The sequence below is a fragment of the Channa argus genome, chromosome 13 (assembly GCF_033026475.1).
Source record: "Channa argus isolate prfri chromosome 13, Channa argus male v1.0, whole genome shotgun sequence".
NCBI lineage: Eukaryota > Metazoa > Chordata > Actinopteri > Anabantiformes > Channidae > Channa > Channa argus.
Window position 1 is genome coordinate 27,031,371 of NC_090209.1, and position 13,785 is coordinate 27,045,155.

General features: G+C 39.6%; 1 protein-coding gene across 2 annotated transcripts in view; it reads right to left on the bottom strand.

Annotated features, from left to right (window-relative positions):
• Nucleotides 1–10,828, bottom strand: part of otud5a (OTU deubiquitinase 5a) — a 31,961-nt gene extending 21,133 nt beyond the window's left edge. Inside the window, exons 1-2 of one of the 2 annotated variants that reach the window (XM_067526532.1) lie at nt 10,007–10,828; nt 5,511–5,601 (exon numbers count right to left, since the gene is read on the bottom strand). In XM_067526532.1, the coding sequence (XP_067382633.1) occupies nt 5,511–5,601; nt 10,007–10,588 (673 nt within the window). In that variant the 5' untranslated portion in view covers nt 10,589–10,828. Of the gene's footprint in view, nt 1–5,510; nt 5,605–10,006 lie in introns of both variants that reach the window. The other variant, XM_067526531.1, reaches the window with a different exon arrangement.
• Nucleotides 10,829–13,785: the final 2,957 nt, after the last annotated feature.

The window sequence follows — 13,785 nt, forward strand, 5'->3', positions numbered from 1 at the left end:
CTTTACACAAGCTGAGGAACCATGTACATGCTCTAAAATGTACCTTAAGTGCAAAAGCAGCAGTAAGAAAGTGATTCACGGATAAAAACAAAGTATTTAATTAGTTTTGAAGATGTTCAAATGTGTAAATAAATACATTTTCTGCAGAAATATGCAGAGTCTTTAAGTTATGTATAGTTTCAGTGAGAGAGCCACTTTAAATACCTGATTTCTGACTAGGTACTGACAAAAAAAATTATCAGCATTTGTTTCTTATTTAGTACAAATACAAAAAAGCAAAAAATACAAAAGCAATTGTTGGGGCCTGGTGTATAACACTAGAGAAATCAAACTTAATCAAACTTTAATATGTTTATTTCAAATTTATTTCTGCTGTAAACTGTAAACAAACTAAATGTATTCAGTTCCGACACGTTCAATCGAGTGCGATCAATCAAAATCGTAAATCAATACCTCCCAAACACATTTTCTCAGCCTTGATCTGAGTTGATCTGAGTCCTTTAATTAAAAAAGTGGAATAAACATCTAAGTTACATTAAAAAATTACTTTTCATCTGTTGCTCTAGTTGCTAGTATAAATATTAACTGCATACAATATTGTTCAATTTGAAGGCCAAATTCCCCTAATTAATGGAAAATATATTAAATGTGTTAAAGCTTAGTTTTGTCAACTTTTTGTCTTCTATCTATTATTTGTTAAGGCAATATTTAGGCACCAGCACCATTTTCAAAGTATTGGTTTAGCACTAGTATTGGAAAAATATCCATATACATCCTTAACAGTAAAAACCTCCTAACGATAATGTCATCAAACACTGAGCTGGAAGGACGTTTGAACGAGGCAGAAAAAGCCTTCAGGTTATGATCGAGAGGGTTATTGTAAAAACAGAAACCAAGATGCAGAGGAGGCTGATCAGACATCTACAGGAATCTGATTATGTTTCTGATGTCAGTAAGTTCAGTTTGACAGATAGACTGATTTTACTTCCTGACAATGAAAGTCAGCTGTCACCAGTTTTTCTGCATCACACTACCAGCAAAATTCAGGGGCAATCTTGCTGGTAGTGTGATGCAGAAAAACTGCTTCTACGTCAGATCCAGCGCCTTGCAGGTAAAGTACCTAGATTCATACTAAATTCAGGTGACTCATAAAGTAAAAAAAACAAAAAACAACTCTTAATTAAATCTTTCTTTCGTGTTAGGTTTCCTGTCTGAGAAAAATTGACACAAGCAAACATGATGCCAACAGCAAAAAGACCAGCTAACATTCCAAAGTCAACCAAAACAACTGCAACATATGATATTTCTCCTTTGAATGTTTCTGTAACATCCAACACATTAAAGGAAGAACACGTGTCTATGTCTCTGTCTGTATCACTGATTTAAATTTCATCATTTTCAAAGTTCACTAGGGTCCAGGGCAAAAATCTGTTTCTGTCCACAGCCCTCGTGCACTGACTACGCACATGCAAAACAATAAACCAGCTGCTTGTTTCATAAAATAAAAGGTATCTCATTTTAATTACAACATCCTAGAAGCTGTTTACGTGGAGTGCACATTTTTCTTTCACTTTCTTTCATTATCTTGTTCAGTCAAAGACAAATAAGCAGCATGTCTTCTTATTGCGCCGCTACTGTCCAAAGGTGCCATCATGTTTCAGCGAGCATGTGTGGAACATGTCCATATCCCCAGGTATGAATAGGAGAGTGTGTGTGACCTTGGACAAGATTATGCAGAAAGTATGATTGAAAAATCTGTATATTCTTAACTTTACTGTGTAAAGTTCTTTTTGATTTAGATGCTATAGTAAATGGTGAACTTTAGATCCTGTATTGCAGAAAAAAGTATTTTTTATTTGAAATGCAGTGGAGCAAATGGGTGAAGCATCATAAAAACTAAATACTCGAAGTAAATTAATACTATCGCAAAATATTAGGAAAGCAAATTCTATTACTGTCCACCACAGCTGTAGCAGGTTAATGTTATAATTAATTGAATAAAGAGAAACAGATGTAGTTGATAGTTCAAACTAACCTGTGTTTGTGCTGCTTCTGTCTGATAAAACATGAGCAGCAGCAGTGCATGCTGGGTGCTCTGCACACCTCTGAACTAATCAGAGGTTGCTCAACAGGTCCAAGACGTGTCAGAGAAACCACAAACGCATCTGACTGAAACAGAAAACACATGGTGTCTGAACTTTACTCTGCATGGTCCTGGTCCAGCAGTTCCACAGTCCTGAACCCACAGCAGGGTTTTCACAACCCAAAAATCAGAGTCAGCATACATTTAGTTTCACTTCAAAGCTTAAGGGAAGATATAAGAGAGTCTTAAATTACAGAGTGACCTTTTCTCCATTTACTGGATGTTCTACTGTTGACAATGGCTTTTACAGACTCCAGAAAACCCCTTAAGTCTCCTTGAAATGATGTATTATGAATCTCATAATACATCATGATTTATTAAGAATCTCATCAGCTGTGTGCAGGTGGGAACTGCATGTCAATACTGTGAGAGTGGTTTTCAGGAGATTGCGCTCTCCATATTTAAACCTCCCAGAGTGGACATTTAGGTATAAGCACCTGAGTTCTGAGATGGTTGGACAACCCAGGCCTAAGGACAAAGCATAAAGTGTCTCACAATGCATGTTGTTGAGAAGCTGCAGTGCAGGTATGCAGCCAGGTGTGTGGATCAGCTGATGCTGCATGCTTTATCTTAGGTGTGTCTGATGCTGTCTGGCAGATAGCAGATACCACGGAAACAGGGTGACAGCAGATCCACACGCATGCAGAGATGAAAATGACCATGTGAGCAACTTAAAGCACCTTGCACGGTGTCCCTTCTCAGGGTCATTAAAGTCTGTGTTGAGCAGGTCTAAAGTTTTGGACTGACAGAGCAAACAAACAGGGACAGATGTAGCTTTAAATGGGTCTTACTAGTACTCAAATCCTTTACCTTCAGAAGAATTGTTGGTGCCATCTGAGGCTTCTCCTGTCACATGTCAAAGTGAGACATGGAGCAAGACACTAAACCCCAAGTCACTTGCTACCAGTGAGTACAGGCCAGATGCATAGCAGCTGTCCGATTGGTTATGCTAGTGTGAATGAGAAGCAGTATGAAACACTTTGGCTATAAATTAGGTGCTAACAATTTCATATTTAAAAATTCAGCTGCAGTAACAGTATCCAGTTATTAACAGCTGTTTTAATCTGTCGACCAGCATTTGATATTTATCTATATGTCCAGATTAATAATCTAATAATTGTTTTCTTGAGTCCAAGTGGACATCTGGGGCAATTTTGAAGGAATTCACTAAGGGCGTCCAGAGACTTTGTGTGTTGGACAACCTGAAATCATAACACCCTGTGCCATGGCTGTTATTAGTGCTGAGGCATAAAAATATGTCTCATGTATCTCACAGTGGAGGGTGTGTTTAATGCAGCACAAACAGGTACCACAGGGGATCTGCCAACATGATGCTGTCCTGTGCAGAGAAAAACTGGATCTGTTTTTTCTGCAGCGTAATGTCGACCTGCATGTCCCATGTCTACACAGAGGAAGTGCTGTAGACATGACACTTGTGTTTGTCCATACCAGGTGTGTGTTCATTTGTGCACCGGAAGATTTTGTTTGTACTGAGCTGAGAGGAGTACGGTGGAGCAAAAGGAACACGTGGAATAAGAGAAGAATACAGTTCAAATGACCTGTTTGATCATGAAAATGTGTTTTTAAAAAAGCAAACAACACTGTGGAAATGCTGTTTGCTGCGTTCACTAGTAGCACTGATGTGCGAGAAGCTAGATGTTTTATTTCAGCTGTATTTACTTGCTGTATTTCTCTGATTTCTATTTCTTCTACATAGACCAAAAAATAAAGACCTATCTTATGTGTAAAGCACGTGTGACAATTTAGACAACTAGATTGATTAAAACAGAAGCAAATCGGCTGTGTGACATACTTGCAGATCAAAATGTGGCTGACTCACACCATGTTAGCAAGCACTTGAATGTGTTTATCAGACTTATAATTCTGTTCCTTCTACTGGACTTATCGTACCTTATTAGAACAACACCCCTCTCCCTGCGTAGCCCGATTTTATAGAAACGCTTCAATGTAAAATTGCAACCTTATAAAGAACGGTAGTTGCCAAATGTAGTGGAGTAAAAGGTTTAGGTAGCATAAAATACAAGAACTAAAGTATCTTAAAGTTTCGTACTTTTACTTTGCGACTTGCAACTCCACAGGGTGCGAGCAGTTCAATCCAACAGTGGTCATTTCCAGACTGATTTTAAGCTGTGCCCTGAAACTGTGTCCATCCCTCAAATAGACGTTTGTAAACGTGAGGACCAGATAACACACACACACACACACAAACACACCTGCCTACCTGAAACAGAAAGTGGACAACTAGGTGTGAAAACATTTCTGACACATCAAACCTTGAACAAACCCAACAACCCAAGTGTGTGTGTTAAAGAACACGGGTGATTTCTGTGAAACAAGCAGCGCAGCAAAGAAAAGAGCCCCTGAAAAAAAAGAAGTGAGAGGAGCCATACATGTTTTCTTCACACACACACACACACACACACACACACACACACACACACACACACACACACACACACACACACACACACACACACACACACACACACACACACACACACACACACACACACACACACACACACACACACACACACACACAGGACTGGGGTCAGTGAGATGATATAATTGCAGCAGGACAAAAGCTCAAACTACCTGAATGAGCCACAGAAACAAACTCATCTTTCACTGTGACCCACATTTCCACATACCTTCCCAACACACACACACACCCCTCAGTGTGATCACATTGCCCTCTGCTGTCAGTGCAGACTCAAACACTCTTTCCTTCTTGTGTTAATTAACATAAAATGTGCATTGTTCTGTGCAAATTCCCATCTTCTGAATGCCACACTCAAATCAGTGTGTTACATCATCTACAGCTGATCAGCTGGTGGTGAGGGGGTTGACATGCACAAAATAAAGCAGGTGACTCAAGAGGCATCTGGTTAAACAGGAAGTTAATACAATGACCTTATTGGAAAATAAGGAAACCCCCCCCTCCCAGTAAAGTTCAACACTGACACCTGCTGTAGACCATCAGAACTGACAAGACAAACCTGAGGACAAAACACATCTAGGCTCTGTCCTTCTCAAAATAAAGAAAGATATATATTTTCTGAAGGATCAGAAATCTGTTCACCAGATCCACTGGTGTTAGATCAGTGTGATCAGCTGCAGACTTCTAATCAACTGTGTGTAAGGAAGGACAATCTAAGGAAGTTTGTAAGGAATGTCTCCATGATGTAAGACCAACATGTTCTCCAGCGGAGGAGAGATCAGATGAAGGTACCTCGTATGTGTGTGTGTGTGTGTGTGTGTGTGTGTGTGTGTGTGTGTGTGTGTGTGTGTGTGTGTGTGTGTGTGTGTGTGTGTGTGTGTGTGTGTGTGTGTTTGAGCCACTCACCCACAGCTCTGAACAGACAAGCTCCATCCTCCTTCATCTTCTTGATGACAAAGCCTTTCTTCTCCCGCAGAGCTTTTTCAAACCAGTGCTCCTGCTGAACACACACACACAGTCAGCTTCAAACTGGACCAGGTCTGTTAACTAATCCAGACTAACGTGCTGATGTTAGGCTAAAATAATACTGTTAAAAAAAGTACTCGACAGGTTTCTGAGCAAAGATCACCTTTGAGGTGAGGGCACATGCTTCAATGGGGAGACCAATATGAAATATTGATTTTGTGTCTAAAAGTTCAGAATCACAAATTAAATTAGTGGAAACTGTTGAGCCAACAGGAGCAGAACCAGCTGCTGGCTCCTTGTATCTGCTCAGATCTGTATCTGATGTCTTTCGCTGAAAGTCAGACAGTCACACTGTTACTGTTTCTGCCATGTGATCAGAGATCAGACTGGGAACAGGTCACAGAGGGGACAATAGTGTTTTATAAATTGAGATCAGTAATGACACTTATGATCGGTTTCATGAGCCTGTGTCTGATTTACAACTGATTTATTGCTGCACTGTCACAGATCATCAGCCTCATCTCTAACATGAGCTTTAATGCAGCACGTGTGTCAGATATCTGCAGCATTTTCCCTCATGCTGAGGTCAGGAATATAAAAGGAGGCAACTGAGTTCACAACTTGTGCAGCAGCAAACGTGTGAGGAGGCCTCTGTGCTTTCAGCTGATGAGTTCGCACACAACTCATTTCTCTCAGCCTTTGGAGCCAACTTAGACTTGTGAATAGACTTGTTTATAATTAACTTTATCAGTGATAGAAGTGAAACGTCGAAAACCTAAAGAGTTGCAGATACTACTTATCAGCTTACAGAACAATCAAATGTTAAAAACAAAAAAATCCAAACTACTTTTCTGCTCTTTCTCGCACTTGCATCTCGTGAAATTTAAACCCTTTTCTGATAAGACTTTGCTTTGATGTTTTCTACTTAACTTAGATTTTTGCTGCCTTGTACCTCACTTGTTAGTCGCATTGGATAAAAGCATCTGCTAAATGACTAAATGTAAATGTAAAATCATTTTAGCCACTCTTTATTCGGAGCTTTGAAAAATATTTAGGAGGCAGAATGATAATAACCACAACTAACCACTACTGCCTTTAAATGTGACATCTTGTCTGTGCCAATGTTCAAAACCCAAAAATGTTACTGTCACTGTCACGTGTGAAAGCCTCACATTTCAGAGGCTTGGGGCAGAATATGTTGGTGGAACCCAGATTATTCAGCTAAATGGAAAAATACGGGACTGGCACCATTTGACTTAGCAGCACAGTGAATACTTGGTAATTCCAGAATTACAATTATGAATATATATCACATCAATAAACCCTTTAGAATGGTTTAAGGCCTAAGTGAAAATGCTGAAATCCATAGCATTTGATGAACAGGTTAAACTCTCAATTCTGGGATGTGCAATTTAGGTATTGAACTCAAAAAAGTATAATAGCTTATTGCACTATATATTTAAAAGGAAATATAATCTTGAAAATGCAGATTTCTCCAGGTCAGACATTACTTTAGCAGAGAGGTTAAACAAGCAGGGAACAGTGAACCAAATGTGGTCAATGTATTTACAAATGCCTACAATGCATCTGAAATCATGATTATACAACGGAAAACAAAACACAGACGATTACAATATGGTCACCGTACACAAATGGCAGAGGTAATCTGGACTGGAAGTATCTGTAGAAGAATGGAAGCTAGAATAACATCAGCAACCCTACGTTTTGAAGAGTTTGGATAGAAGAACTTATTAAGATACTTCATGTCTTCAAACTTTGACTTTATCTAAAAGAGACAAGGTGAGTGATGGAGGCTTCGTGGGGAAATAATGGCTAAGCACTTTCACATTTTTTGAGCTTTAATATTTGTAATAACTTGAAAAACCATTTCCAAAGAGAAAATGCACTGTGAATGCTTCGGCACTCTAAGGATTTTCCGAATAAAGCTGAAAAAAGCTGAACTGGTCCGGCAAACTTCAAAGCCAATAAGCCTTAAATACTTCAAAGACAATTATGTGATCTCGTTGATGATAACATTGATGATAACATCGATGACGTCACCAAAGCAAATACATTAAAAAAAATATACAAATATAAGATATTTAATAGAATAGATATTTGAAATGCCATATAAAAGCAATAATGTCCCTTATAGACGGAACATTTTGAAGTTTGAACAGTGCTTCTGAAAGTATGCAGAGGTAGTTAGGTGCCAAATATGTATGAAAGACGGCAGTCAGAGTAAAAATAATAATAAATATAACGATATCATTACTGCATGTGGTCAATATGTAAAATTCTAAACTAAATGGACCAAATACACTGGATGTTTATAAGATACAACCCATTACATATGGTATTGGAAGGCAAGGTTTTCCCTGATATGTATAATATCGTCCTTATCAACTACTCCGTTTTTTCATTGTCTGAAAATACAATAAAATAAAACAAAAAATAATAAAAGCTTGGGAGAACTTTGCTTTGGGATGTTTAAGTGAAAGTAGTTCCCAGCATGCAGAGATCCGTGAAAAAATAAATTAATATTTCACTGTCAATCCTCATTAATAATCAGTAATTGACATTGTCATGATCTTGAATTGGTTTGTGCTGTTATGTGGTGATAGCAACAAGAACTTTTATGCTTAACAAAAAGTTTAGTTTGTCATTGTTGCTTCAACATTAAAACTGTTTTACATGGATTCAAATGAATGATCCCAAAGGTTAAAACTTTAGGTTTAAACCAGGGTGGTGGTTAATACAGGACAGAAAAGTCAATGGATAGATTAACTATGAAAATATAAATTTTAAATGTGTAAATTAAAGCTTTTCTATATTCTATAACCATTTTATCTAAATTAACCCAATTTAATTGGGTTTATGTTTAAACTGTGTTTTGTGTTCTTAATCCTTTAATATATGTAGAAAACATTTTTCCATTCATCAGCTACATTGTCACTGTCTCATACTGAAAATGCTGAATGTGTCCAACAAATGTGAGGCATCTGGATTTACAGCACATTTATGTGCCGATATAAAAACCTCCAAAACCGAGTTCTACATCTATTACATATACATGATGAGAAATCATCAGCTAGTGAAGATCACTTCACTGACAAGTGAAAAAGTAACTAACTGCATTTACTCAAGTACTGTTCATGTACAATTTTGATGCACCTGCTTATTACTGGAGTATTTCCATTTATGTAACTTTGTCTTTCATCCCCTCCATGTATCTGAACTGAACTAGTAAGACAGATTACAGATTCAGATTGTTAAACCACAATCTAATGACCTAATAAACAGTGTAGTGTTGTGAATGAAGTATCTGTCAGTACATCATGTTAATATCAGCTCCACCTTTATCTGCTGCTGTTTCTGTTCCACACTTGTTCCACAATTCTCTATACCTTTACTGCAAATGTTTCACTGGCCAGTTTTTCACCTTCAAAGATTGTTTGCAGTTTATAGCACAACTGTGAAATACATATATTCCCATTATAAAGAGTTTCACTTCTCTGGTATGTATTCGCCACCATTTGCATTATTTATTACTACAAAAGGGTTAATTTACTGAATAGGTGAAAAAAAAATACCTGTTTTAGGTGTTTCACAGATAACAGTTAGAAATCAGGTTTTTGAAGTGGTTCTCTCCTGGAAGCTTTATAAAAATTAAACCTAACAAGACCTGAATATTTCAGATTTCTGCAGAAACCTCATCTACAGTATGAGGCACACATGGAACAAATCTGGATTAGACTTGTACATTCATGTTATCAACAGCATTGAGTTGTATGGTGTTTACATTGTTTTTATCAGCTACTCTGAGAACTAACTTACTACAGAATAGTTAAATTAGGACTAGCACATTTACAGCACTTTTTAAGCAAGTCGTTACAGTTGGAAAAATTAATTTGTGTACATTTGTGACTTCTGATATGAATAATGTATGCCTATCATCATGTGTGTCTCATTGATCTGAAGCTAAAAGAAAACCAGAGAATATGGACCCCTGGGTACAAACACTGTCATTTGACTTCTCTTTTTGGCCATCAGGCATCTTGTTTGGAGTTGATTTTCTGTGGGTTTTTAATAATTTTGCATCTGTTTTGCAACAAAAAAATGAAAAGCCTCTCCTCCAAGGGACAGTTCTGACCTCTTTCAGCAATCAATCCATGTTAGTAATAAAATTCTAAATGTACTGGAGTGAAAACAACAAATTTTGTCTGTGAATAGTAATCATAGACAATGAAGCAGCAAAAAACACAAATACCTCAAAATCTTAGTGTCCCTGTAAGTAAATGAGTTAAAGTACTTAGTTACTTTCCCTCACTAGCTGTCACTGTTGTTTATGTTGACTGTTTATTCACCTGTTTAGCAACACTAGCATTAGCATTAGCTGCTTGCTAATGTTATGTTAGCTGCCGTTAGCTTCCTACCTGCTCCACCGTAGCCGGGTCCATGGACTGAAGCCGGGCGGCGTTCTCGTACTCGTCCTCGCTATTGTTCCCGGCTCCTTCTTCTGTGTCCTGGCTGGACCCGACTCCTCCTGGTCCGGTAACCCCGGGTTGGCCTCCACCGGTCAGAGCCGCTACCACCCCGCCGGAGCAGGTGCCTGCCTGTCGCCGCCTCTTGCTTAGTCCGGGCCCAGAGCAGCAGCTGCCGATGCCTCCGCCGCATCCGACGACGCCGGCCGACACCACGAGCTCCCCGCGCGACCCGGCCACCATCCCTCCGCTGCTGTCCCGACCGTCGCCCGACCCTACTGGGGAAACGGAGCCCACGGGCGGTGGAGAGGCCTGCTGCGGCCGAGAGCTCGCCTCGATGCTCCGCCTGTCGTCCCTGGCGGAGGGCGGAGCGGGCTGGTAGGACCACGGCGGAGGCGAAGCCCTTGGTCGTGCTCCGGTCCGCCCGGCGTGCGGGTGTTGGTGCGGATCAGAGCCGCTTCGTCGGTCGCTGTCATCGGCGTGATCCGAGACACCGACACCGGAGCTGGGCTTCTTCTTCGGTAGAATCGTCATGGTGGAGAGTGTGTGTGAGGGAGGTAGGGAGGGGGTCAGAGGGTGACGAGTCCTCCCTTTCTGGATCAAATGTGTCGGTGTGTTCGCCCTCCGGACCGGCCGTTTGGCTCTAATCACCAAGTTAAAGCTCTTAACGAACCGAAACAGGCGCTAAAAACGACGAATCGGCTTCTTTTCGACGGTTTAAATGAACAAAAACAAAAAGCGTCTCCCTCTTCCCGTTCTGCTGCCGACGAGTCCCCAAAACATCAACACAGGCTGACGGGGCGTCCTGACGTCACTTCCTGGTAGCTACGGCGTTTTACTACGTCAGGACGTCCGAGATTCTCGAAGGACCGCTGTGACGGGCTAGAGGTTGCTCCAGCTGTGGACGAAGAGTCAGGATGAGTAAAACCAAGTCTTCGTATCTGAGAGGAAAAGCAGTCGTGAGAGAGTAAAATCACATGGCTGTTCTCACAGCACCAAGGTTTCTGCAGCAAAAACAACAAAAACTTCACCATGTAGTGACAACTAAGGACATTTACAAGAAATGTAATTTGGAAGTTACCATTTATGTGATACTTATATCTGCATTTGTTAAAAATAATTTTGAAGTTAGTATGTAAGATGACAACTATTTACTTTTGCATTACTCTTGTGTAACCAATTCTTATCTTTTAGATGAACAAACAAGATCAGGAGCTGGATGGGAGCAAACCAAACTCAGAGGAGGAGCAGTGGTTCTGAATAACAACAGAACCAAATCAAATAATTCAGGTGAGACCATAGTATCTATATGAATCAATGAGTTGCAAACAAGCTGAGTATTTTTTATAGCAAAAACATTTCAATAAAAACTTTGAGGCAGCCAGTTGAATTTTTATTTTTTCAGTCTGTAGCTGCTCACTTTTAAAGATGATATTATTGAAGGAAGAATAAAGGACAGAACCGATCCGGGAAACATCAATGCTGACTGGTCTTGACAGTATGGTGAGTCGGTGCTACATTTGACTCAGAGTGATGTACATCCACAGTCTCAGGAGTTTAAAACATCTTGAAGGACTCAAACAAGCACATTACCCTGGCACATATAGTTAAACATGGCTGTTGAACTGACACATGTCGTTTTCACTGGTGCTCTTGTGTTTGATTGTATTTCCATGATAAACCATGGAGTCAATCAGAGAAATATTCAGTTGAAGGCTGTGGAAAACGGAAACATTTTCAGTCTGGATTTAAATGTTTCTACACTTGTCTGTCTTATTTTTACCAAATTCCAGTGAGACGCAGCTGGAAAACAAGAAGCTGCTTCTCCATCCTTCGTACTGACCCATGGGAGAGTCAGCACTAGTCCCAGATGTTTTCATGGTTGAACATGAACCTGAGTACAATCTGCTAAAAATAAAAGCAAGAAACGCCTTTTCTGTGTCCCAACACCCAGATCTCACCCAAATTGATAATGTCCAGTCCTCTTCTGTTCCTCTGTTATATGGGGTTCCGCAGGGCTTAATTCTTGGGCCACTGCTTTTTTCCCTCTATCTGCTCCCCCTTGGCTCCACTCTTAAAAAGCATAATTGTCCTTTCCAGTGTTACGCAGATGACACCCAGATATATATGTGCCACTGAGACAGAAGGATGGCTATTCCATAAGCTCACTGATGGAGTGTCTTGAGGAATTACGAGCCTGGATGTTCAGCAGAACACTTGACTGTGAAACACGCTGAAATCTCGAGATAGCCTGCATGTTAGATAAGGTGCACCTACTCAAACATTTAGCAGAAAACCAGTAAATCAGTTTTTTTACATTACACCTTGCCCTACCTAAAGTAACTTATTTAGGTCATGTGATCATAGCTGAGAGCATAACCAAACAATCCATTCTCATCTCTTTAACCAAGAGACAAATGATGACATCATACTGAAAACAATGGCTTCAAACTTATCAAAACTTTTTTCTTATCAAAAACATTTTCAATGGAAAAGTTTATTTATAATTTGAACACCATAAGCAGACTCCACATTAGTGTTACCCAGTGCCTATGTTAGGTTTGTTAAACAGGGACTTGGCTGTATGATGTGTTTTGTTACAGGATTGTGATATCAGATAACAACATATTGCTTACTTTTCAGCTAAGCTGGATCTGTAAGTGCTGCCTGGAAGCTGTGACAGTTACTCAGTAACACTGTTTCCAGATGGTTCCACATTATACAATCCCACTATAGAGTGATGGGATTTTGCTGTTGTTACATAATGTGATGTTTATCATATTATTTAGCTCAAGGTGCTGAATTTGTGGCTCATAGAAGCATTAAGTTAACTGAAGACAAAAAGCAGTGGAGATGTTGGATTTTAGAATTGATTTTGGAATTATTCACTAATCTGGAACACTCTGGACAAACAGAGAGTTTAGGAAATCTGATAACAATCATATTTATTAACATAATAATGCTGGTTGATATAAACGTTTGTCAGAAAATTCTGACTTAGTTTCAGCAGGAAACACAAAAGAGGATGCTGTAGCTAAGAAAGCTGCACGACAGGAAGTATCACACACACACACACACATTTACCAGAAAAAGATGTTTTATTGTCACTCACTGCTAATACTTTTAAAGTTTTAACCTGTGGGATCATTCATTTGAATCCACGTAAAACAGTTTTAATGTTAAAAAACAGTCCTGAAGCGACAATGACAAACTAAACTTTTTGTTAAGCATAAAAGTTCTTGTTGCTATCACCACATAACAGCACAAACCAATTCAAGATCATGACAATGTCAATTACTGATTATTAATGAGGATTCACAGTGAAATGATAATTTCTTTTTTCACGGATCTCTGCATGCTGGGAACTACTTTCACTTAAACATCCCAAAGCAAAGTTCTCTTTTATTGTTTTTTGTTTGAACTACTGACCTGTCTCCCTTCTTCCTTGTCTGGCCAAGACAATGCAACGATCAGTCTTCAATCAACTCTCAGACTTTCTTTCCAAGAAAGGCGAGCTGCAAAAGCCACAGGTCAGTCTTCTGTCTTAATCCTGCTTGATCTACCGTCAGCCTTTGGCACTGAACCATCAGATCCTCTTGTCCAAACTCTCTGACTTCTCTGGATCAGCTCTAGACTGGTTTCGTTCTTCCCCTTTCGGGACAAACCTTTAAGGTATCCTTGCAGGGGGCATCTTTCTCATAGCCTCTCTACCAGTGTGCTACAGGGCTCAG